The following is a 27,528-nucleotide window of genomic DNA, read 5'->3' as shown; positions in this document are numbered from 1 at the left end:
CTCTAGATACCTCCTTTCCAATGTTTCATAAGATGCTACTGCTCTGGGTTCACAGAGACGCCTGGAGGGTATTTTTCCTTCTTGTGTGCGTCTGTGGCTGAGCTAAGAGCAGAGCATCTGAATTAAGAACAGTGGAGAGCTGGCATGTCAAAGTGCTAGTAAAAAGTGGCAGCAATCACGACGGCCACCACCATCACCTTCTGTATCACCTTCATCATCATAACATTTATTAAACACACATTAGGTGTTAGACCCTATGCTGAAGTTCTTTGTATACCTTTTCTCACCTAATCCTCAAAACAACTCTATTCCCATTTTACAGATTCAGACACTGAAGTCTCCGAAAGTAAAGTCACGTGTTCAAGATGACGCAGTGCTGAAGTCAAGACTCAAACCCAAGGCAGAACGATGTTCATGTTCAATTTCTTTCAACCATGAAGCAACTCAGATGCTGACAGTCCCAACAGAATAAAGTTCAAAATAACACTTGTCTTATTCATTCTGAGCCCCTTTTCCTACCTTACTTCAACAAACCCTCTGGTCCTCCCCTATCTTTCTCCCTTATCATTCAAATGTGAGCACCAAATAGTCATCTGTTCGGCTGCTGACAACAATGGTATTGAAGGGGCTTGAATCCATGAGTCTTCACAAAGGCTCCAAATGCCTCTTTTAAAACAGTATAATGTATATAGTATGTGCGCATGGAAGTTAACATTCAAACACAGTCTAGTGATGGTAGAAGACAACAAGTAAAAGGCTTCTCTTGGAGGTAAGCATTTTTGCATGTTTCTGCGTCTAGTCTTTGCCAGTTCTCTCCTTACTCTAAAAAAGGCTTACATTCCTATTTCTTTATATTCTCTGCCCTTTAAAGAAGAACTTATTCAAATGCCTTGAAAGATGAGAAATTTGGGCCCATTCTCTCAATTACTACAAGTTATATATATATATAGTTTTGTTTTTCTATTGGCAACTGTTTCAACTTTAAATACTATTCTTAAACCTCTCTTCTTACTGTTTATGTATTTCTTGATTCTGCCAGGGTTTCCCATCTATTTACTCTTCATCCTTCTGAATTAAACCTGACTCTTTCAGCATAAATACAACAATTTCATATTTCAGTTTGTTTTTGAAGAACACTTAATTACTTACATTGCAAATTATCTTTTTCCATTTAAAATATTCAGGAGTTCATTTTTACATGTTAATCAAGCTTTTGGGGGGCAGCTCTGGAATATAATCAGTGTTGTATCTTTGAATATTGAGTTTCAGATAACTACCTTGCAAATAAATTTCTGGAATATGGCCCATTCCAAGTTTCTAGAAGTAGAACTTGACATTTTTATGACCAGTTCAAATATGGGAACCCCAAGTGACTATCTGGGGTTCAATAATTAGAATTTAACAACCCTTTAACTTCCTGATTTCTTGAAGTAATGGTGGGGAAGGGAGTATGGGTACATGATCCAATAATTCTCTTAATAATTTTAACCATTAACAACAAATTGGAAGGAAGTGAAATGATTTTTTAAAACATAAAATTAACAGTCATCTTAGATTCAGTTCCTTTTACCCCGTTCAATCTCTACATTCTAGCAATTCTACCTCTTGTATATACCTCTTTGCTGGTCCCCAATAATTTTTTTGTTTGTTTGTTTATTGAATATTTTAATTGATTTTAATTTGTGTTTACATAGATTCTAGTGTTGCCCTAAATGCATCCCCCCTCCCCCCACCCTCATATTCCCATCAACACCCCCCTTACCTCCTCCCCATAGCACCCTCCCCCCTTCCCTTCAGGTTTATCCCATCCTATCACCCCCTTTCCCTCTGCATGGTCCTCAAGGATTTAAACTTTTTTGGCACAGAGACTATTTTATGCATTGCACAAAGGTGATCACTGGCATGGAGGAGAAGTATGAAATCTAGCCCACGTGCTGTGCACTAAATGATATGCGTGGGTATGAAACTGCATCATTTTGTAGAGTGGGATACCAGTTACTAAATGTGCCAGCAGCACCCTATCAGGAACACTGCCTTAGCATTCGCCTCCTAAATGTCTCCAGTTCTCCCATCCCTTCGTCCCTATCCACCTTTCACACCAACCTACTCACCTGAGGCACCAGAGATTCTAATTCAGTAGGTTTGGGGGTGGAGCCCAGGAAGCTATATTTTGGACACTCATGCTGGTTTAAGTCTAATGCAGGTGGGTAAGGGTGACACTATGTGGCGCCTCACCCCATGCTGTAGTCAGATCTTTCTAAAAATCCAATCTGATCAAATCACATTCTTTCTTAGAACCTTCCAGTGTCTCTCATTACTTACAAGGTAAAATCTAAGGTCTTTATCATGAAATAGATCCCCTGAAGACCTACTTTATCCCCTTGCCCCATGCCTCCCTACTTCCTTTTAGTATTCCCCAAGCTTTGGCCAGAACAGCCTGGTAGACCAGCTGTCCCCTGAACACATCGAGCCTTTTCCTGTCTCAATCCTCTGTACCTGGGTGCTCCATTCACTCTGCCAGTTATTACTCTATCTGTCCCCAGCCTGCTTAGGGAGTTTCCCTCATCAGTCAACACTCCAGATCCCTATTCTAACTGATCGGGTCACTCTTTCCCAAAGTCAGCTGGGATCCACTGCAGAGAGAGCGGATTATGTTTTCATGGGGCAGTGAGAGAGGAGCGAGTGGGCTGGTACAGTTAGTGAGACTCCGGAGCCCCAGCGACAGCAGGGGCCGGGGAAAGGGGAGAGGAGCTCAGACAAGGAGGATGGAAGGCCCCAAGGATAACTCCACCACTAGTCCAGGGCTCTGGTGCTGATAACAGCTTTTGAGACACTGAAAATTGGCATCTGTGCCAGCCTGGAAACTTCCTGAATGTATTTACTTTTTTTTTTTTTTTTGTATTTTTCTGAAGCTGGAAACGGGGAGAGACAGTCAGACAGACTCCCGCATGCACCCGACCGGGATCCACCCGGCACGCCCATCAGGGGCGATGCTCTGCCCACCAGGGGGCGATGCTCTGCCCCTCCGGGGCGTCGCTCTGCCGCGACCAGAGCCACTCTAGCGCCTGGGGCAGAGGCCAAGGAGCCATCCCCAGCGCCTGGGCCATCTTTGCTCCAATGGAGCCTTGACTGCGGGAGGGGAAGAGAGAGACAGAGAGGAAGGAGGGGGGGTGGAGAAGCAAATGGGCGCTTCTCCTATGTGCCCTGGCCGGGAATCAAACCGGGGTCCCCCCCGCACGCCAGGCCGACACTCTACCGCTGAGCCAACCGTCCAGGGCCACATTTTTTTTTTAAGTGAGGTAACCACCCTCGTCCTTGCGCACCCTGTGCCCAACCTGGGCTGAGGACTGGTGGTAAGGAACTCACCATTTTTTTAAAAAAATTTTATTTATTGACTTTAGCAAGAGAAGGAGGGAGGAGAGAGAGACAGAGACAGCGACAGAGAGACAGAGAGATTGAGCTGTTCCAGTATGTGCCCTGACCAGGAATCAAACCAGCAACCTCTGCTCTTCGGGATGATGCTCTAACCAACTGAGCTATCCGGCCATGGCTGTATTTACATTTTCATTTTGTTTGAGTTTCATATGTTAGTATAATCTACAGTGTATATTAGTGTTTTATTTCTTTGGTTCTAAAATGATCTTATTCAAGTAAGTGTTACCAAAGAGCAAAGATTATAGGTTCCTGATTCTGTGAACAGGAATTTGCCACTTGAGTCCACCAGGGTTTAGGAACTGTCTCTTCCATGCCTTATCCGGTGACAGGCAAGGTGTGTATGAGAGGAGGATGTGCAATTCCACCTTGGGAACAGAAAAACCCAGAGACAGTTAAAGCCAGGCAGGAATGGACAATGTTCATGGAGAGCTGCAAACATGGCCTCATCACAGCTGTGCAAACGGGCCTTGGAAAAGCTTGGTCTGGGTTGGCTGCACACACGAGTGTGTGACCTTGGGCCAGTCACTTCATCTCTCCAAGCTTCAGTTTCCTGGTGCTAATAATTTCTTCCTTACAAGACTATCAAAAGAACGGTCTTAGGCCCTGGCCGGTTGGCTCAGCGGTAGAGCGTTGGCCTGGTGTGCGGGGGACCCGGGTTCGATTCCCGGCCAGGGCACACAGGAGAAGCGCCCATTTGCTTCTCCACCCCTCCGCTGCGCCTTCCTCTCTGTCTCTCTCTTCCCCTCCCGCAGCCAAGGCTCCATTGGAGCAAAGATGGCCCAGGCGCTGGGGATGGCTCCTTGGCCTCTGCCCCAGGCGCTAGAGTGGCTCTGGTTGTGGCAGAGCGACGCCCTGGAGGGGCAGAGCATCGCCCCCTGGTGGGCAGAGCGTCGCCCCCTGGTGGGCGTGTCGGGTGGATCCCGGTCAGGCGCATATGGGAGTCTGTCTCACTGTCTCTCCCCGTTTCCAGCTTCAGAAAAATACAAAAAAAAAAAAAAAAAAGAAAAGAAAAAAAAGAACGGTCTTAGTTTCCTGGTGCTGCTGTAACAAACTACACCACTGAGACGGTATAAAACAAAAGAACTTTATTCTCTCACAATTCTAGAGGCTAGAGGTCAAAAATCAAAGTGTGGGTAGGGCCAGGTTTCCTCTGAGATTCTGGTTAGAATCTTTCCTTGCCTCTTCCTGGCTTCTGGCGGTAGCTAGCAGTCCTTGACAGTCTTTGGATTGCAGCTGCAACACCCAGTCTCTGCCTCACCTACCACACGGTGTTCACTAAAACATGGCTGTCCCTATGCCTCTTCTCTTCTAGTAAGGAAAGCCAGTCACTGGGTTTAGGCCCCGCTCTAACTGAAAATGATTTCATTTGAATTTTAATTACATCTGCCAAGACCTTATTTCCATATAAGGTCGCATTCATAAGTACTGGGGTTAGGACTTCAACAGATCTCTTTCAGGGAACATAAGTCAACTCACAATAAGGATTTCAAGTATTGACTCTATCACTGACTACCTATGCATCCTTGGGCAAGTTTTGTAATGTCTCTGGGCCTCAGTTTCCACATTAGTAAACATTACCTCCCTCACTGGACCACTGAATGGTTTCCAATGAAATCACATGTGGAAAACACTCCAAGCAATACCTGTCACTCAGCAAGAACCAAAAAAAATGTCAGCAAGTATTGCTGTAATTCTATTCAATTCTAACCTGCCCATATGTCTAATTTTCATAAAAGAGTTTAAAACTTCTGAGAAAACAGAAATGGGGATGTCACCTTGAAAATATTTGAAAAAAATATGTAATTCCTCTGCTTTACCTCCTTCCTGCCTCCCCCTTTCCCCTGCAGATACACATCATTGTTTTGATTTAAGGAGCATCGAGTCCCAGGGAATATGTGATGTAGGTGACTGCTCTCCACTGGGGTTTTAGAGATGCTACCCTGGTTATGAGTAGGGGTGTGGAGTCACACTCCTCAGTCACACCTGGGCATGGAGTCACATTCCTGGATGACATCTGACCACCTGTGGTCCTGTGGCAGAGGGCTTTGTCCTATGCTCACCAAACTTCCTGGCCCCATGAACTACAGGCTCCACCATCAACAGAACAGCCCAGCACTTTATGAATCTCTTGGGGGGTAGTAAAGGCTACCTCAGTAGACTTGAAACCCAATATACAATTTCTCTGGGGTGAGAAATATTATTTTCCAAGTTGAAGACTTCCAGATGTGATCTTTTGCATTCTTCTGAGAGTGACATAGCACTAAGCCATCCTGAGCAGTGATTTTTTTTTTTTTTTTGTATTTTTCTGAAGCTGGAAACGGGGAGAGACAGTCAGACAGACTCCCGCATGCGCCCGACCGGGATCCACCCGGCACGCCCACCAGGGGCGATGCTCTGCCCCTCCGGGCGTCGCTCTGCCCTGATCGACCAGAGCCACTCTAATGCCTGGGGCAGAGGCCAAGGAGCCATCCCCAGCGCCCGGGCCATCTTTGCTCCAATGGAGCCTTGGCTGTAGGAGGGGAAGAGAGAGACAGAGAGGAAGGAGGGGGGGTGGAGAAGCAAATGGGCGCTTCTCCTATGTGCCCTGGCCGGGAATCGAACCCGGGTCCCCCCGCACACCAGGCCGACACTCTACCGCTGAGCCAACTGGCCAGGGCCCTGAGCAGTGAATGAATACTTTTTAGTTGATTAACTGGTACAGAAACATACCCCAAATTATATGAACACCTACTTTTAACCATCAAGAAAGTATTCTCAAGGTCACAAAACTAGTAAGAGAACTTCTTTAAGTAAACTTAAATCTCGGAATTAGAATTATGCATACGCCTTTCCCTGCCTAGTAGGCGTGTTAAGAGTGTTTTGATTACAAGGAAGTCAACTAAGACAGCCTTTATAAACTAAATTATTTATGAGGTACAGGCACCTAGTTCAAATGTGTGTGTATATTCCTATTACAACTTATTGTTTATACTCAGAAGTATTAACTTTAAAAAAAAAAGACAGAAATAAAATATGCTATTGCAGTAAAAGAAAATACGTTGAAAAAATTTTAGACCTTTCTATCAGAAACAAAGTATTCTGCTTTCAAGTAACAATATTAAATATGTAGGATACTTTTTGTTTTCATATTAATATTCTATTTACAATCAATATATGACCAATAACTTTAATATAGCTATTTTATACCTTCACAAATATGCACTCAAACTGGTTAAATATGAACGGTGGAATTTTCCTTTCTACTACATAATTTAAATATAGGAAACTGAGAGTAATGGCGGGGTAGGAAGCGATACCGATAAATCTCCCCCAAAACTCAACAAGATCTTCAACCAGAAACAGAAAAACCTATACTTGGAGCTTCCAGATGCTTCGCAATACACCCAAAGGTATGATTGAGTGAAAAATTGGCTAAATATATAACCAAACCCCGAAGGAAAAAGGGAGTAAGAAATGCTCCGCCTTCCTCACTAACCTAAACAGGGCGGCTTTCTCTGGTAACTGTGAATATAGAAACTGAGGCGGGCAAAAGGGGTGAATAGATCCAGGCCGCCGCGGCACAAACGGCCGAACCAGGCTGTGGCACACAGATCCAAGCCGAGGAAAATCTGATCCTGTGGCAACCCGGGCAATACAAGCTAACACTCGCGCCAAACCCAAACAAAGAAAGACAAGCGGAGCGGCCATTTTACCCGGTCTCCTGGTCGGTGCGCAGTTAGTGGGCGAGAATTTCTTCCTAGGCCCCGAGAGTGGGTGCCCGTGTTGCCCCACGGAGAGGCAGGGTCAGAGGCCTTTCTGTGGGCCGAGGACAGAGTCTCTGGGCAGCCCCAGCGCCCTGGGAAAGCCACGCACGGCAGGGAGTGAGAACTACTTCCAACGGTGGAGATTTTCCGTGCTGGTGAGGGTTTCACTCAGAGGGAACCGCGGCCGGCCTCATATCCTGGTGTGCGCGCACAGATAAGGAGTGAGCGATTCCTCCGAGTGCCTCCGCAGTGCGTGCCCGTGTTATCGCAGAGAGGGGCAGAGTCAGGGGCCTTTGTGTGGGCCAAAGAGGAATCTCGAGCCGCCCCAGCGCCTTGCAAAAGCCGCGCACGGGGACAGAGCGAGACTCAATTCCAACGCTGCAACTTTTCCCTGCGGTTGGGGGTTTGCGTGAGACTGCTGGCTGGATATCCTGGTTGCAGACAGTGAGTGAGAGTTTCCTCCAAGCGCCCCCCAGAAGTGGGCGCTTGCTTGTGTTACCGGACAGAGTGGCAGAGCCAGTGGTCTTTGAGTGGGCGGAAAGCCCGCCTGATTATGCTAGCAGCTCTGACTGACTGAGCCTTACCCAGAGCCCTGTGCTGAGTGGAAATAGAGTGGGGAGTTGCCAGCTCTTTGAGCCTCTTACTATCCAGGCAGAGGCAGCAGCAACCCCATAGCTGGATTATCAGGCTACTAATTGAGGAAGGAAAGACTAGGAGAAAGGCTCCAGGAACATGGACTCTCTCACTGTTGGAGCCTATAAATGCTAATGAGCCTCGACTCCCACGAGACTAAAGCACAATACATGACATTGCCATAGAGACTTATCAACTGCAAGCCTCTACCTGAGCGTGCCAAAGGGGCAGAACCCGGGGTACAGAGTCACCGACCAGGAAGAGGGAGAGAAAAGAAAAAGCAAGAAGATAACCTCTCAAAATCAAGAATAATCTGCAGACTTTATAACCTATCACATTTTATTATATTTGTTCGTTTGTTTCTCTTATCTTCATTCTTGATACTTTTTTTTCTTCGTCCAATTTGGCCGATTAACTCTCTACTGGTCTTACTCTCTCCTCTCCTTGAACTACACTACCCATAAGTGTTACATCTCCCATTATCTTTTCTCTTCTCTTCCTTTCTCTCTATGAGGGTTGCACTCCAAAACCCTTAACTCTCTCTCTCTCTCCTTTCTTTTTTCTTCTTTTAGTGGTTCCCTCTTTTTTTTCTCTCTCTCTCTTTCTTTTCTCCCTCTATATTAGTTTCTTCCTTTCTCCTTTACATCTCCTCTCATTCAAACCTCAATAACAAACAAATTATCCTATCTGGGACTCAAACCTATGTTTGTGGCATTTTGGGGGGTATTTACTTCACCTTTTTAACTCACTAGCAGTGCTCCCATCTCTGGCTCTCCATATTATCTAGTTCTTGTTCCACTAAATACAATAGTAAGTTTTTAATTTGTCCCCCCATTTTTCCGTTTTCCTCTTATTCCTCTCATCATAACTCTTAGACAACCAACACCTAAAAGCAAATCATTTTATTCTTTTTTTTTTTTAAACATTTTTTCTTTTTTTCTTTTTTTTTTTTAGATTTTATTTATTAATTTTTAGAGAGAGAGGAGAGAGAGAGAGAGAAGGGGAGGGAGGAGCAGGAAGCATCAACTCCCATATGTGCCTTGACCGGGCAAGCCCAAGGTTTCGAACCGGCAACCTCAGTGTTCCAGGTCGACGCTTTATCCCACTGCGCCACCACAGGTCAGGCTTATTCTTGACCCAAATTTTTTCCTTATTTGCTTTTTGTGGGTCCATACGCTCTTTTTTTTTTCTTTTTTCTTTTTTTTTTTTTCTTTTTTTCTTTTTTGCCCCTTTATTACTTTTCCCCAATTCAGGCCCTCCATCACAGGCATTGTTTGTTATAACTCACAGTCCACCACAAGATTTTCTCAAGAAAGAGGGGAGAGGAGAGGAGAGGAAAAAAGGAGGGGGGGAATAATTTCCTTTTTTAAAAAATTTTTATTTTATTTTATTTTTCTTTATTTCATTATTAATTTTTTTTAAAAAAAACAACTCTTTTCGATTTTTTATTTATTTTTATTTTTTTTAACTTTTTATTCTTTACTAAATCTCATTAATACTATCAACAAAACCACCCTCAGATGCCATTAAGGAAGAGAAAATCGAATATCATGGATACAAAAGAAAGAGAGGTAACACAGCTAGATGAGGAAAAATCTATGGAGAAAAAATTTAATATATTGGAAACCTTGGAGCTAAATGACAGAGAATTCAAGATAGAAATACTAAAAATCCTCCGAGATATACAAGAAAACACAGAAAGGCAATATAGGGAGCTCAGAAAACAACTCAATGAACACAAAGAATATATGTCCAAGGAAATTGAAACTATAAAAACAAATCAAACAGAGATGAAAAACTCAATTCACGAGCTGAAAAACGAAGTAACAAGCTTAGCTAATAGAACAGGTCAGATAGAAGAGAGGATTAGTGAAATAGAAGACAAGCAACTTGAGGCACAACAGAGAGAAGAAGAAAGAGACTCAAAAATTAAAAAAAATGAGATAGCCCTACAAGAATTATCTGACTCCATCAAAAAGAATAACATAAGAATAATAGGTATATCAGAGGGAGAAGAGAGAGAAAATGGAATGGAGAACATACTCAAACAAATAATAGATGAGAACTTCCCAAGCCTGTGGAAAGAACTAAAGCCTCAAGTTCAAGAAGCAAACAGAACTCCAAGTTTTCTTAACCCCAACAAACCTACTCCAAGGCATATCATAATGAAATTGACACAAACCAACAGCAAAGAAAAAATTCTCAAGGCAGCCAGGGAAAAGAAGAATACAACATATAAAGGAAGGCCCATTAGATTATCATCAGATTTCTCAGCAGAAACTCTACAAGCTAGAAGAGAGTGGACCCCAATATTTAAAGTCCTGAAAGAGAGGAACTTTCAGCCACGAATACTATACCCATCAAAGCTATCCTTCAAATACGAAGGAGAAATAAAAACATTCACAGATACAGAAAAGATGAGGGAATTTATCATCAGAAAACCCCACTCCAGGAATTACTAAAGGGGGTTCTCCAATCAGATACAAAGAACAAAAAAAAAACAGAGCCACAAGTAAAAGCTCCAAGAAGAACACAATAAAACCAAATTTAAACTGTGACAACAACAAAAAGAAAGAGGGGGAGAAGATGGAGATTAACAGTAGCAAAGGACGATGGAGTGCAAAAGTACTCACAAAATAGTTCGCTACAATGAACAGGGTAGGGACCCTTTTCATTACTCAAAGGTAACCACCATTGAAAAAACCACCACAGAAGCACATGAGATAAAAAAGATAGCAACAGAGGAAAGATGTATGGAATACAACCAAATAAAAACAAAAGATAGAAAAACGAAAGAGAAGGATCAAACAAGACACAAAACTAACAGAAAGCAAGATATAAAATGGCAATAGGGAACTCACAAGTATCAATAATTACACTAAATGTAAACGGATTAAACTCACCAATAAAAAGGCACAGAGTAGCAGAATGGATTAAAAAAGAAAATCCAACTGTATGCTGCCTACAGGAAACTCATCTAAGTAACAAGGATAAAAACAAATTCAAAGTGAAAGGCTGGAAAACAATACTCCAAGCAAATAACATCCAAAAAAAAGCAGGTGTAGCAATACTCATATCGGATAATGCTGACTACAAGACAGGAAAAGTACTCAGAGATAAAAATGGCCATTTCATAATGGCTAAGGGGACACTGAATCAAGAAGACATAACAATTCTTAATATATATGCACCAAACCAAGGAGCACCAAAATATATAAGACAGCTACTTATTGACCTTAAAACAAAAACTCACAAAAATACAATCATACTTGGAGACCTCAATACACCGCTGACGGCTCTAGATCGGTCATCCAAACAGAGAATCAACAAAGACATAGTGGCCTTAAACAAAACACTAGAGCACCTGGATATGATAGACATCTACAGGACATTTCATCCCAAAGTGACTGAGTATACATTTTTCTCCAGTGTACATGGATCATTCTCAATGTTGGGCCACAAAAACAACATCAGCAAATTCAGAAAAATTGAAGTTGTACCAAGCATATTTTCTGATCATAAAGCCTTGAAACTAGAATTCAACTGCAAAAAAGAGGAAAAAAATCCCACAAAAATGTGGAAACTAAACAACATACTTTTAAAAAATGAATGGGTCAAAGAAGAAATAAGTGCAGAGATCAAAAGATATATACAGACTAATGAAAATGACAATACGACATATCAGAATCTATGGGATGCAGCAAAAGCAGTGATAAGAGGGAAGTTCATATCGCTTCAGGCATATATGAACAAACAAGAGAGAGCCCAAGTGAACCACTTAACTTCCCACCTTAAGGAACTAGAAAAAGAAGAACAAAGACAACCCAAAACCAGCCGAAGAAAGGAAATAATAAAAATCAGAGCAGAAATAAATGAATTAGAGAACAGAAAAACTATAGAAAAAATTAATAGAACAAGGAGCTGGTTCTTTGAAAAGATCAACAAAATTGACAAACCCTTGGCAAGACTTACCAAGGAAAAAAGAGAAAGAACTCATATAAACAAAATCCAAAATGAAAGAGGAGAAATCACCACGGACACTGTAGATATACAAAGAATTATTGTAGAATACTATGAAAAACTTTATGCCACTAAATTCAACAACCTAGAAGAAATGGATAAATTCCTAGAAAAATACAACCTTCCTAGACTGAGTCAAGAAGAAGCAGAAAGCCTAAACAGACCTATCAGTAGAGAAGAAATAGAAAAAACCATTAAAAACCTCCCCAAAAATAAAAGTCCAGGCCCTGACGGCTATACCAGCGAATTTTATCAAACATTCAAAGAAGACTTGGTTCCTATTCTACTCAAAGTCTTCCAAAAAATTGAAGAAGAAGCAATACTTCCAAACACATTTTATGAGGCCAACATAACCCTCATCCCAAAACCAGGCAAGGATGGCACAAAAAAAGAAAACTACAGACCAATATCTCTAATGAATACAGATGCTAAAATACTAAACAAAATACTAGCAAATCGAATACAACAACATATTAAAAAAATAATACATCATGATCAAGTGGGATTCATCCCAGAATCTCAAGGATGGTTCAACATACGTAAAACGGTTAATGTAATACACCATATCAACAAAACAAAGAACAAAAACCACATGATCTTATCAATAGATGCAGAAAAGGCTTTCGATAAAATACAACACAATTTTATGTTTAAGACTCTCAACAAAATGGGTATAGAAGGAAAATATCTCAACATGATAAAGGCCATATATGATAAACCATCAGCTAACATCATATTAAATGGCACTAAACTGAAGGCTTTCCCCCTTAAATCAGGAACAAGACAGGGTTGTCCACTCTCTCCACTCTTATTTAATGTGGTACTAGAGGTTCTCGCCACAGCAATCAGACAAGACAAAGAAATAAAAGGCATCCATATCGGAAAAGAAGAAGTAAAGGTATCACTTTTTGCAGATGATATGATCCTATACATTGAAAACCCCAAAGAATCCACAAAAAGACTACTAGAAACAATAAGCCAATACAGTAAGGTCGCAGGATACAAAATTAACATACAGAAGTCAATAGCCTTTCTATATGCCAACAATGAAACAACTGAGAAGGAACTCAAAAGAATAATCCCCTTCACGATTGCAACAAAAAAAATAAAATACTTAGGAATAAACATAACAAAGAATGTAAAGGACTTATATAATGAAAACTATAAACCATTGTTAAGGGAAATCGAAAAAGATATAATGAGATGGAAGAATATACCTTGTTCTTGGCTAGGAAGAATAAATATAATCAAGATGGCTATATTACCCAAAGCAATATACAAATTTAATGCAATTCCCATCAAACTTCCAATGACTTTTTTTAAAGAAATAGAGCAAAAAATCATCAGATTTATATGGAACTATAAAAAACCCCGAATAGCCAAAGCAATCCTAAAGAAAAAGAATGAAGCTGGGGGCATAACAATACCTGACTTCAAACTCTATTATAGGGCCACGACAATCAAAACAGCATGGTATTGGCAGAAAAATAGACACTCAGACCAATGGAACAGAATAGAAAGTCCAGAAATAAAACCACATATATATAGTCAAATAATTTTTGATAAAGGGGCCAACAACACACAATGGAGAAAAGAAAGCCTCTTCAATAAATGGTGCTGGGAAAACTGGAAAGCCACATGCAAAAGAATGAAACTGGACTACAGTCTCTCTCCCTGTACAAAAATTAACTCAAAATGGATCAAAGATCTAAACATAAGACCTGAAACAATTAAGTACATAGAAGAAGACATAGGTACTCAACTCATGGACCTGGGTTTTAAAGAGCATTTTATGAATTTGACTCCACAGGCAAGAGAAGTGAAGGCAAAAATTAATGAATGGGACTACATCAGACTAAGAAGTTTTTGCTCATCAAGAGAAACTAATAACAAAGTAAATAGACAGCCAACTAAATGGGAAATGATATTTTCAAACAACAGCTCAGATAAGGGCCTAATATCCAAAATATACAAAGAACTCATAAAACTCAACAACAAACAAACAAACAATCCAATAAAAAAATGGGAAGAGGATATGAATAGACACTTCTCCCAGGAAGAAATACAAATGGCCAACAGATATATGAAAAGATGCTCATCTTCTTTAGCTATTAGAGAAATGCAAATCAAAACGGCAATGAGATACCACCTCACACCTGTTCGATTAGCTGTTATTAGCAAGTCAGGTAATAGCAAATGTTGGAGAGGCTGTGGAGAAAAAGGAACCCTCATCCACTGTTGGTGGGAATGTAAAGTAGTACAACCATTATGGAAGAAAGTATGGTGGTTCCTCAAAAAACTGAAAATAGAACTACCTTATGACCCAGCAATCCCTCTACTGGGTATATATCCCCAAAACTCAGAAACATTGATACGTAAAGACACATGCAGCCCCATGTTTATTGCAGCATTGTTCACAGTGGCCAGGACATGGAAACAACCAAAAAGCCCATCAATAGATGACTGGATAAAGAAGATGTGGCACATATACACTATGGAATACTACTCAGCCATAAGAAATGATGACATCGGAACATTTACAGCAAAATGGTGGGATCTTGATAACATGATACGAAGCGAAATAAGTAAATCAGAAAAAACCAGGAACTGTATTATTCCATACGTAGGTGGGACATAATACTGAAACTAAGAGACATTGACAAGAGTGTGGTGGTTACGGGGGGGAGGGGGGAATGAGAGAGGGATAGGGGGTGGGGAGGGGCACAAAGAAAACAAGATAGAAGGTGACAGAGGACAATCTGACTTTGGGTGGTGGGTATGCAACATAATTGAACGACAAGATACCCTGGTCTTGTTATCTTTGAATATATGTATCCTGATTTATTGATGTCACCCCATTAAAAAAATAAAATTATAAAAAATATATATATATATATATAGGAAACTAAGCTTTGTCCTGGTTATACATCAATATTTAATCCTTTAATTTACAAACTTACTTAGCAACAATTTGAGAAGGAAAAATTGAGTTTAATGTAGTAAATATATTTCATTGGTGGATACCATATGCACATTTGAAAACACTTAGCTACCTTATGCTGAAAATACTCTTCCTTATCACTAATTTTTCTAATTTTGCTATTACAGTGCTTTATATTACTATCAATTATCTTGCTCTTTTCGCTCCCATTTTATTTTACTTTTGTAATTTTTAGTAGGTAGTACATTAGAAAAAAATTCAAGAAACAAAAACAGACGATAGATTTAGACAACTTCTTCCTGACTACTGAAGTCAACAATTCTTTTGACTGCCACTGCTATACAGAGTCGGTCCTGGGTGTCTAGCATTGGCTAATAGGGAGTAGGGGATCCAGACAGGAAGCAGAAAGGCCTTAATTGTATTTAAACTAGTAGAAGTTCCTGCCAGAATAGTGTAAGCTCTCCATTTTCCATTTTGAGAAATGGAAACAAGCATACCCTTGTAATCAAGGACACAGCCTTGATGATCACTGCTTCATACCAGAAAATGTTTCTCATTATTTGGCAAGCTTTGAACTTAGTAGACAGATCATCCCCGGTGGTCCTGCAGGCATAAAACTGGGAATGGCCTGTACTGATAGTTGGCTGTCTTTCCAGAGTCACTGGTACCACAGGAGGTAAGCAAGCTCAAGGAAATGTTAAAGAGTTAGCAGAATTCTGTCGACTATGATCAGGCTGCAAGGCTGTAGTACTCTGGCCAATGAATCCTGAGGTGCCAGTTCCTGACCTGTGAATGTGTTTTGAATAATGGACAACTGGTTGGATATTTCCTTCTCCTATTCTCACCTACTGCAGGCTGCTCTAACCCTCATCTTGTAATCATAACCACTTCCAGAAGACAAGTTGACTTGAGCCACCAAGAAGTAACATGAAAAGCTGCCTTCATATTTCTCTTTGACAACTTCGGTTCTTTCTAACATCTTGATAGACCTGAGATCAAATAACATGTTTCTCCTCCTTTTTAAATTTTCTATTTTTTTTTTTTTTGGTGCTAACATACAGATAACATAAAATTTAGCATCTTAACTATTTTTAAGTGTACAGTTCAGTAGTATTAAATACATCTCCAGAACTCTTTCCATCTTGAAATGGAAACTTTATACTCATTAAATACTAACTCCCATTCCCCCTACCACCAGCCCATGGCAACCACCTTTTTCCTTTGTCCCAATGATTTTGACTATTCTGAGTACTTCGTATAAATGGAATCATCCAGAATTTGTCTCTTCCCTCCTTTTTCTTTACCTTTCCAACTCCATTTAATTTACGTCAAACATGATCTCTCTCATGGAAAAGGTCAGTCTTTTTCACCTTCTTCCTTACCCTTTCCCTCTGGGAAATAATTTTTAAACTCTTTCCTGACCCCCTCTTCCCTTCTTCATTCCATTTATAAGCCTCTCATTTAAAAAGAAAAAAAAAGAAGAAAAAAGAAAGGACAAGTTACTGGGATAATTTTCTGCTTCTTTCATATAGGTATGAGTTTCTATATGTCATAAACCGTAACACAAGAGCTAGAGATGCCAACATCTAAAATCTCTGAGATGGCCTAAAGTTCTTTTCAAATTCTCCATATGAGTTTAAATTTAACTTTCTATCATCTTAGTTAAAATTATTTCCCTTCAACAAAAAATGTATTTTAACTCACTTGTATTGCTTTTTTCTTGGAGGCTGATACTCAGTATTCTAAAAACGGTGTTTTTCTCTTTATTCCATGAGAGGTGTGCAGATTTCAACTGTGTTATGTGTTAAAGGGGCTTTTGTGAACTAGAGTCTGTGAACCAAATCACAACATTTAATACTGTTCTCTAGGAAAGTGTTCTAAGTTGCACACAGCTCCTGAGATTTGACCTGCTGGGACGTAAGCCTTTGTAAACTGGGGACTGAGTGTATGTTGTATGCTTCCCATAGATTTTCACTAGCACTACATAGCTGAAAGCGGTGGCCAGCTCAATGCCACAGGGCACACAGTGAACAAGAAGATAATCAGACAACCAAGTCACATCAGTCAACCTGTTATCCAGACCCCCTGCCAGAGTATACAGCCAACACGGTTCAAGACCCAACTAGTCGATATGCTGAACCTATAGATCATTATAAACACTCCATGACTTCAACCATCCATATAATTTTTGATGCATTTTCTTCCACTGCATGTTGAAAAACATGTTTCATGGTACATAAGAGACTTTGAAAACCCCATAGTGAGGGCACTGAAGTTAAAAAAGGTTTCCAGGAGAACAAGCCAGAGCTACAGAAGTAAGCCTGGAGCAGAGCCACCAGCTAATTGTATTATTCAGCAGACGCTACCTATAGAGCTGCAAAACAAAGAAACTCCCAACCCTTGCATCCAACACCAACTGAGAGATAACTCGTTGGATAAGGTCCAATGAGTCCCAGAGCTGGGAATGTTCATCGATGAAGTTCTGAACCGGAAGTGCAAATAGCAACTGAGATCCAGTTACTATCAGGGCACAGACACACTAACCAGCAGCTGCCTTTCTTCTCCCCAAAGGTCTGTGTAAGATTGGAGGCAGCTTGCCTTGGTCTTGGAGACGTGTTCTTTTGCCATTAATAGAGAAGAAAGAAAGCAGCTTTTATTGACTTTGTTTGTTTGAGGCTTCATGTTTCAGGCCAACCCATCTGTCACATCGAATACTAACTCCCTCTTCAAACTCTTTGAATATTTAGAGCTGCTTCCGCATTACTTGGCACTTAACTTTCTGCAGTCTCGTATTATTCTCTGAATACCTGATGCATGCAAATCTGGCCTCCTCATTAGGATCAGAAGCAACTTAAAGGCCAGTAAATTGACTTGTACTTCACTTGGCTCTCCCATAACACCTACACCCTGCTGGGCACAGAGTGGGCATCTGATCAAACAGAGTTGATTTCTCACAGGATGAGATCCTCTCACAGAGTTATAAGCGCTGAAGCAACGCCAGCTCCACATGCCAATCTCAGCCCAGCCGCCCAGAAAGAGTACGGACGGAGAACATAAGCTTGGCAGACACCAGGAGCCATATCAGAGCAGAGAAATCTTGAATCCCGTGCAAGGGGAAACTGCCTGCCACCTAGGGACTATAAGCTCCACAAGGGCAGGAACTGTGTTTTGTCCCCTACCCAGCACCTAGCACCCAGTAGGGGTTCAAAAACACATAGGTTGAGTGAATGAAAAACATTGGCACATCTTTTGTTTTGTTCCCGCATCATTTATAACCAATCTGCAAGCATTAAGGTGACTCCAGGAAACAAAGAGACATGGCCCCCAATGGTTCAGGGAGGTGCACATCACTTCTCAGTGCCCAGGGTGTGTGTATGTGGGGGGTGGGGGGTGGGGAGGCCGAGGGTCAAGGAGGAAGGTCACTGGCCTGGTGGTCACAGGTCTGGGGCTTGCTGAGGAGGGACGAGAGCTGCTCTCCTTGGGAGAAATGGCCGGACGTCAGGTCGAGCTCTTGGCAGCCCCCAGTCATTGGCAAGCTGCTCTACGTGGTCCCCGTCTGGTTGGCAGCTTCCTGCCAGGGAAGGCTGCCAAGCAGGTTGTGACAGCTGTGCAGTGCGCAAATCTCCGAGGTCTGCTGCACTGACGTTTCTGACTGCTGTCTGCTACTCGTGGGAAGCAGCTGAGAAGTTCTGATATTAAGGGACCCCATTTTCCATTGGCTCTCATTTTTCAGGAGAATGCCGAGCTAACTTTTTATTTTATTTTATTTTATTTTTTGTATTTTTCTGAAGCTGGAAACGGGGAGAGACAGTCAGACAGACTCCCACAAGCGCCCGACCGGGATCCACCCGGCACGCCCACCAGGGGGCGACGCTCTGCCCACCAGGGGGCGATGCTCTGCCCCTCCGGGGTGTTGCTCTGCCGTGACCAGAGCCACTCTAGCGCCTGGGGCAGAGGCCAAGGAGCCATCCCCAGCGCCCAGGCCATCATTGCTTCAATGGAGCCTTGGCTGCAGGAGGGGAAGAGAGAGACAGAGAGGAAGGAGGGGGGGTGGGGGGGGGGAGAAGCAAATGGGCGCTTCTCCTATGTGCCCTGGCCGGGAATCGAACCCGGGTCCCCTGCACGCCAGGCCGACACTCTACCGCTGAGCCAACCGGCCAGGGCCCGAGCTATCTTTTTAGATGGAAGTAATTAGAAGACGGCCTTTGGCTTTTCCAGTGAACATGAACCTAATGGTTCTTTGTAGGAAGCAGAATTACTTCGTTCTCTTCCTGACCACCATTTTCACTGTGACCACACTTGTTTATGAGTAGCTTATCACAGTAATGGACATCTGTCACAGACTACCACTGGGAGCAAGCACCCTTCTGAACAACATAAACAAAGTGAAGATAGATTTTTAATCATTTGCTTCACTTGAAAAATATTTTTAAATCTTAATGCTTTATGGACTATTTATACCTTAAGGGATTTTGACAAAAATGCTGCTGTTTTATATTCCCTTAAAGCAGCTACCTTTATTTCAAGTTTGCTGATAAGTGACCTCAATTTTTCATCTGGACATGTATACTGTATATGTAAACTTAGATTCTTTTCTGCACTCAAACACAAAAAGTTAAAAGTGCAATGTGAAATTTCAGCCCTGTCCAGATAGCTTGGCTGGTTAGAGCATCATCCTGTATTGCAGAGGTTGCTGGTTCGATCCCCGGTCAGGGCACATATAGGAACAGTGAGTTTCCTGTCTCTGTCTCTCTCTGTCTGTCTGTCTCTCCCTTCCTCTCTTGCTAAAATCAATTTTAAAAAAAAGGTGAATTTCATACATACCTTTCAGCATCATTCGTCCGGTGGATCCTCCGAAAGTACTGAGAAGGCCACTCCTTGCTCCTAAAGATGTGGTTGCTTCTAGGAGAGAACCGGTGATGTACTGAGATATGGAAGTCCTTTGGAGCGTGGCACGATAGTCACATATGGTGTCTCGGACACAATGCTTTAAGCAGGGACCAATGTTAATTCTTTCATGGGCTGTCTCAGAGGCTGGGAGCTTTGAGAAGAAATGGAGAAGAGATCCAATTGTATCTTCTGTTTCTTCTCCCCTTCTCACTGCATTGTAGATCTGTGAATAGCACAAAGTACAGGAAGTATTAATCTAGTTTCTTAGAAAAGCAAATTAACTTGTTGACAAAATGCCAAGATGACTTATTAAGAAAGAAGGCTCAGTCGCTCTAAGCACAAACACTTTTGAGCACTGGGCTCATGTATTAACCTGAACATTCTACAGACACCGTTTATTTGGGAAAGCTATGTGTAGTTATGAAATAGGCCATTCAAACAACCCAGCTATCAAACAGAGCGCTTACAAGTTGTACCAACCAGAAATATATTCAGCTCAAATTTCTTCTTCTCCTCCTCCTCAGCAAAGCAAAGCTCTTCTGCAGAGGGACACTGCCAAATCTTTCCTTCTTGTCCTTTTGGACTCTCTAATGTGACTGTCCTAGGTCCGTCTGCCTCCAAGAATTACTTCAACCTGACATTTATAAGGAATCTTTCCTCCGTGCTCAAACAAAAGTAAGAATGAGAGGGTCATGGGAAAGGAAAAATTCTGTATTTCTCTCTTGGTCACAAACCTTCATTTATCAGCTTGGATCAAATCTTTGAATCATTTTTCCTCTTCCTCCTTCTTCAATTCCCACATCCATTGAACTGATCCTGCCCATTTTTCCTTTTCTGTCTCTGTCACTATCCTGATTTCCTTTCCCCTTCATAACCTAAATTTACCAAGAATTATCTCAAAAAAAATTTACCTATTAGGAAAGGTTACCAACCATAATTCCAATCCATTCCAAAGCAATCATTCAACATGCATTTCTATAGATCTTGCTCCGTGCGAGGGACAGTGTTAAAAGATGTGGGGCCTGGGCAAAGAGGAACACACACCTCTTGTACTGCAGGATTTCCCAGTCTAATTTAGAAGATGAGGCCTGCAAATGGTGAGGGAGGTTTTGGGTTTTACCAAGGTCCCTGGGAAGCCAGAAACTTCTGGGTAGTGTGTAAACAACAGGGAAGAAACATAACATGGGGCGAATTAATCTAGCTCTCTGGTGGTAGAATAAAGGTAAACTATATTTTGTTGTTTTTTTTAAAATCATGCCACCTTGAGGACCTTGCTGTAGTTGTCTTATTATTCACTCATCAAATCAACAAATAATCATGATGTGCTTATATACCAGTTATGTGTCAAGCCTGAGTAAATAAGACAGCTTTTCCCCTGAAAGAGTCACAGTCAATAAGTATAAGAGTTCATAGGAGGATGAAGAAGGAAGTCACCCCTCAGGAAAGAGAAGGTCCTCCTGTACCCTCCAGGCCACCCATGTGCCCCATGATACTGCACACTCCAATCTCACCTTAACCAGCCAAGGCCCACAGGGACTCAAGAGACTCCTGTTGAGCTGTGCAAGGTCCTTAGGACCCTAGAATGGACCTACCACACCCCTAGTATTCAAGCCAGACTGATCCTGGTTAGGTTGCTACGGTGCTTTTCTCTACCTATTGCTATATACTTCTCTCTTGAGGGGAAAATGTGAATTCTTTGGCTTTCTTTTCATTAAATTTCTGGTGGCCAGTGTGGCCTTGGAGATGGTGTGCTGGGACAGAAAGAGTTCTTATGCTTTGCCATCAGGTGTATGGGGTTGGACACCTAGCTCTACCTTGACCAGCTAGAGAGCTGGAAACGAGCATAAGCAAGCTGTATTGAATCTTTAGAGACAGTCTCCCCTTCTGTAAAATGGGGACACTAAGGCCCCTTCTTAAGATGTTGTGCGATTCTCCAAGATGACAATGTAAAGTGCACAGCCTGGTATCTAAAAATGGTGGCCATTACTATTGGGCAAGAAGAGAATGAACTCTATCCTCAGAAGATGGTTGTGAAACAACAGAGCATAGTCTACGAAATTCACCACGATGGGGTTATACCCTCGCTCTCATGTGCCTCTGGATAATATCATCCTAACCTAATTTGGGTGTATTGTGAGGGGTAGAGCTCAGGACATGCTCTTCTTCTCTCGGCTCCAAATCATACAGACAATCTCCAACACACTAAGTCTCAAACAAGTCCTTCAAAAGTAAGTGTTCTAGAAGTCCGGGGAAAAGAATCCACTGTGAGGTCTGACAGCTAAAGAAGGCTTCAGAGGAAAAGCAGATTGTAGCCATGCCTTGGAAAACAGGCATGACTCTAACTGGAGCAGATGGGGAAGGCAACTCACATGGTAAGCAGAAATGTATGTGTCCCAGGGGCATTCAGAGCAGAGGAGAAATGAGAAGGGTCAGGTGGCCTGGTAAAGGACAGTCTTGAATGTCAAATGAAGAGGTTGCCTCATCAGAGGTGAGAAGTCTTCATTTTTGTTGTTGTTTGGTTTATTTGTTTTAGCAGAGGAACAATGCTAAAAAGGTTTTACTTTATAATGATTAATGTGCTTACAGTTCTTAGTTACTAATGAGTAGATGTACTTTCTTTCTTGCCAAGCTCTTCCATTGGCTCAGATGCCCTCACTCATTATGTTATTCAGTTTCCACATACATGTAATGCCTTCAGAGATTCCCAATGTCTTATTCAGTCCCTTACCCTGTTTTCCCAAAGGACTTTCCTCAAATCATTAGATCTAGAGAAGCTGCATGAAATAAGAACTCCTTGATCATGTAAGTTTGAAAAAATAAATAGCTCTTTTGAAGATTTACAGCGCATATTAAAATATACTGCTCAAAAACATTAGGGGGCATTTTATCACTTGATATTCATTTTGAAATATCCTCTAATTTTTGTGAGTAGTCTATTAAAGACAATTGGCTCTGGCCTGTTGGTTCAGTGGTAGAGCATTGGGCCAGCATGTGGATGTCCCAAGTTCGATTCCTAGTTAGGGCACACAGGAGAAGTGACCATCTGCTTCACTACCTCTCCCCCTCTTACTTCTCTCTCTCTCTCTTTCTTCCTTTTCTGCAGCCATGGCTTTGACTGGAGCGAGTTGGCCCCAGGTACTGAGGATGACTCCATGGCCTCTGCCTCAGGTACTAAGAGCTCAGTTGCTGAGCAACAGAGCAACACCCGAAATGGGCAGAGCATCGCCTCCTAGTGGGCTTGCCAGGCTTGGTTGGGGTGCATATGGGAGTCTGTCTCTGCCTCCCCTCCTCTCATTGAATATATATTACATATAAAAGACAATTGAAAGGTTTAGAGTGAAGAACTCTATTTCATTTTGTTTAACTGAATGATTATTACTCATACTCGTGTTAATTGACCATAAATTTTTTTAAGAACTTACAGCCCGTGAATATAGTATTGCACTAAAAAATTTGCTCTAACTGAACGACCTTTTCTATTCTCATTTCCTTGAACTCTGTGGACCCGCCGAAACAGACAATTACCCACCTTTCTTGAAGTCCTGCCTCTATTATCACCTCACTGCCCCATCTGTCTTATTCTGTGGCTCCCTTTCCTCCTCGGGCCTTCAGGATAGTTGTAATGCAATAGAGAAGTGCCAACAAGTGCCTAATGTCAAGGGTCATAGATTGACTGGCAGTGGGCCAGATTTGCCCCAAAGATCCGCTTCATCTGACATAGACTGTTTAGAAATCAGGAAAGTTTATATACATGTCTGAAGTTATAGCACCTTCTGATAAATGAAAGAATCTGGCAACACTAAGTACTGCCATATGGTGTGAAGGACTAGACCTTAGATGGGGCACAAGTTCTCCAGCTGGCACCAGTCCCCACCACTCTCTAGTAATCACACCTGGCCAATATCTGGTCACCATTATCATATGTGTTTGTGACCCTTGCCTTAATGGGATATGGACATGGCTATAAAAACATACAATAAACATATACAACATGTACTGAACTCCCCGCAATGTGTCATCTGTGTGCTCCTCCCTGTGCTAGCTGCCAGGGAGGCAGAGAGAAAGCCATGGTCTCTGCTCTCAAGGGATGTTGCAGCTCAGCCCCGACATATATAAATGCTATGTACGTATTAAGTAATCATTCAGCGTTACTATCAGCCACTTTCCACATTCCCAAACTTGTCTGATGAAATAAAAGATGAAGAGCTCTAAGAATAAAGCTCTGAGCTGCCATAACCATTGCTAACACGCCATACACAAAGACCAGAAAAAGATCAAAAGGATCTTCCAAGATATGGACTAACACACACTAGTGAAACCAATACTGGATAAGCCGAATTCAAGGTGTTTCTTAGAAAAATGCTGAAATGTGGATGACGTGGTGGTAGACACGGAAACTTCAGGGAACATATTAAAATCAGGCTATAACCACTAATTAGATCATCCACTGAAAAAAAAGTAATCATGGAAAATTCCACATATATAGAATGGGAAGAGGAGGCAGTATAGAATAATCATTGTGAGTGCTGCTGTGGAGTGTTGGTTTGAATTCTAGCTCCCCTCCTTCCCTTGGACAGTTTACTTTGCTATTCTGTGCCTCTGTTTCCTTTTCTCCAGTGTGGAGATACAGTCTTATCTGCCTCATAAAGTTGTGGTAAGAATTACAAGCTTTGATAAACAAAATAGATTAGAACAGTACCAGCCGCTTAGTCAATGCTCAACAAATATTGGTTTTTGTGATGATGATGATGATGACAATGATGATTGTGGTAAACAAGAAAAATAGCCATAAATTACTTCCTTCACTGATTCTAAGTCAGCCTTGGAATTTTTTTTTTTTTTTTTTTTTTTTTATAATTTTATTTTTTTAATGGGGTGACATCAATAAATCAGGATACATATATTCAAAGATAACAAGTCCAGGTTATCTTGTCGTTCAATTATGTTGCATACCCACCACCCAAAGTCAGATTATCCTCTGTCACCTTCTATCTTGTTTTCTTTGTGCCCCTCCCACCCCCTATCCCTCTCCCATTCCCCCCTCCCCCCCGTAACCACCACACTCTTATCAATGTCTCTTAGTTTCACTATTATGTCCCACCTACGTATGGAATAATACAGTTCCTGTTTTTTTCTGATTTACTTATTTCGCTTCGTATCATGTTATCAAGATCCCACCATTTTGCTGTAAATGTTCCGAAGTCATCATTTCTTATGGCTGAGTAGTATTCCATAGTGTATATGTGCCACATCTTCTTTATCCAGTCATCTATTGATGGGCTTTTTGGTTGTTTCCATGTCCTGGCCACTGTGAACAATGCTGCAATAAACATGGGGCTGCATGTGTCTTTACGTATCAATGTTTCTGAGTTTTGGGGATATATACCCAGTAGAGGGATTGCTGGGTCATAAGGTAGTTCTATTTGCAGTTTTTTGAGGAACCACCATACTTTCTTCCATAATGGTTGTACTACTTTACATTCCCACCAACAGTGTATGAGGGTTCCTTTTTCTCCACAGCCTCTCCAACATTTGCTATTACCTGACTTGCTAATAACAGCTAATCGAACAGGTGTGAGGTGGTATCTCATTGCCGTTTTGATTTGCATTTCTCTAATAGCTAAAGAAGATGAGCATCTTTTCATATATCTGTTGGCCATTTGTATTTCTTCCTGGGAGAAGTGTCTATTCATATCCTCTTCCCATTTTTTTATTGGATTGTTTGTTTGTTTGTTGTTGAGTTTTATGAGTTCTTTGTATATTTTGGATATTAGGCCCTTATCTGAGCTGTTGTTTGAAAATATCATTTCCCATTTAGTTGGCTTTCTGTTTATTTTGTTATCAGTTTCCCTTGCTGAGCAAAAACTTCTTAGTCTGATGTAGTCCCATTCATTAATTTTTGCCTTCACTTCTCTTGCCATTGGAGTCAAATTCATAAAATGCTCTTTAAAACCCAGGTCCATGAGTTGAGTACCTATGTCTTCTTCTATGTACTTAATTGTTTCAGGTCTTATGTTTAGATCTTTGATCCATTTTGAGTTAATTTTTGTACAGGGGGAGAGACTGTAGTCCAGTTTCATTCTTTTGCATGTGGCTTTCCAGTTTTCCCAGCACCATTTATTGAAGAGGCTTTCTTTTCTCCATTGTGTGTTGTTGGCCCCTTTATCAAAAATTATTTGACTATATATATGTGGTTTTATTTCTGGACTTTCTATTCTGTTCCATTGGTCTGAGTGTCTATTTTTCTGCCAATACCATGCTGTTTTGATTGTCGTGGCCCTATAATAGAGTTTGAAGTCAGGTATTGTTATGCCCCCAGCTTCATTCTTTTTCTTTAGGATTGCTTTGGCTATTCGGGGTTTTTTATAGTTCCATATAAATCTGATGATTTTTTGCTCTATTTCTTTAAAAAATGTCATTGGGATTTTGATGGGAATTGCATTAAATTTGTATATTGCTTTGGGTAATATAGCCATCTTGATTATATTTATTCTTCCTAGCCAAGAACAAGGTATATTCTTCCATCTCATTATATCTTTTTCGATTTCCCTTAACAATGGTTTATAGTTTTCATTATATAAGTCCTTTACATTCTTTGTTATGTTTATTCCTAAGTATTTTATTTTTTTTGTTGCAATCGTGAAGGGGATTATTCTTTTGAGTTCCTTCTCAGTTGTTTCATTGTTGGCATATAGAAAGGCTATTGACTTCTGTATGTTAATTTTGTATCCTGCGACCTTACTGTATTGGCTTATTGTTTCTAGTAGTCTTTTTGTGGATTCTTTGGGGTTTTCGATGTATAGGATCATATCATCTGCAAAAAGTGATACCTTTACTTCTTCTTTTCCGATATGGATGCCTTTTATTTCTTTGTCTTGTCTGATTGCTCTGGCTAGAACCTCTAGTACCACATTAAATAAGAGTGGAGAGAGTGGACAACCCTGTCTTGTTCCTGATTTAAGGGGGAAAGCCTTCAGTTTAGTGCCATTTAATATGATGTTAGCTGATGGTTTATCATATATGGCCTTTATCATGTTGAGATATTTTCCTTCTATACCCATTTTGTTGAGAGTCTTAAACATAAAATTGTGTTGTATTTTATCGAAAGCCTTTTCTGCGTCTATTGATAAGATCATGTGGTTTTTGTTCTTTGTTTTGTTGATATGGTGTATTACATTAACCGTTTTACGTATGTTGAACCATCCTTGAGATTCTGGGATGAATCCCACTTGATCATGATGTATTATTTTTTTAATATGTTGTTGTATTCGATTTGCTAGTATTTTGTTTAGTATTTTAGCATCTGTATTCATTAGAGATATTGGTCTGTAGTTTTCTTTTTTTGTGCCATCCTTGCCTGGTTTTGGTATGAGGGTTATGTTGGCCTCATAAAATGTGTTTGGAAGTATTGCTTCTTCTTCAATTTTTTGGAAGACTTTGAGTAGAATAGGAACCAAGTCTTCTTTGAATGTTTGATAAAATTCGCTGGTATAGCCGTCAGGGCCTGGACTTTTATTTTTGGGGAGGTTTTTAATGGTTTTTTCTATTTCTTCTCTACTGATAGGTCTGTTTAGGCTTTCTGCTTCTTCTTGACTCAGTCTAGGAAGGTTGTATTGTTCTAGGAATTTATCCATTTCTTCTAGGTTGTTGAATTTAGTGGCATAAAGTTTTTCATAGTATTCTACAATAATTCTTTGTATAGCTACGGTGTCCGTGGTGATTTCTCCTCTTTCATTTTGGATTTTGTTTATATGAGTTCTTTCTCTTTTTTCCTTGGTAAGTCTTGCCAAGGGTTTGTCAATTTTGTTGATCTTTTCAAAGAAACAGCTCCTTGTTCTATTAATTTTTTCTATAGTTTTTCTGTTC

The 27,528-nt window shown here is 41.1% G+C and overlaps 1 protein-coding gene across 4 annotated transcripts in view; it reads right to left on the bottom strand.

The window, feature by feature from the left end:
* Window positions 1-27,528, bottom strand: part of PLCE1 (phospholipase C epsilon 1) — a 415,629-nt gene that overhangs the window by 225,495 nt on the left and 162,606 nt on the right. For all 4 annotated transcript variants that reach the window (XM_066238785.1, XM_066238784.1, XM_066238788.1 and 1 more), the window contains one exon: window positions 19,597-19,885. In XM_066238785.1, coding sequence (XP_066094882.1) covers window positions 19,597-19,885 — 289 coding nt within the window. The remainder of the gene's footprint in view (window positions 1-19,596; window positions 19,886-27,528) is intronic.

This window comes from Saccopteryx bilineata, chromosome 7 (genome assembly GCF_036850765.1).
Source record: "Saccopteryx bilineata isolate mSacBil1 chromosome 7, mSacBil1_pri_phased_curated, whole genome shotgun sequence".
In the NCBI taxonomy this organism is placed as follows: Eukaryota; Metazoa; Chordata; class Mammalia; order Chiroptera; family Emballonuridae; genus Saccopteryx; species Saccopteryx bilineata.
This window is presented reverse-complemented; position numbering and strand designations above follow the sequence as displayed.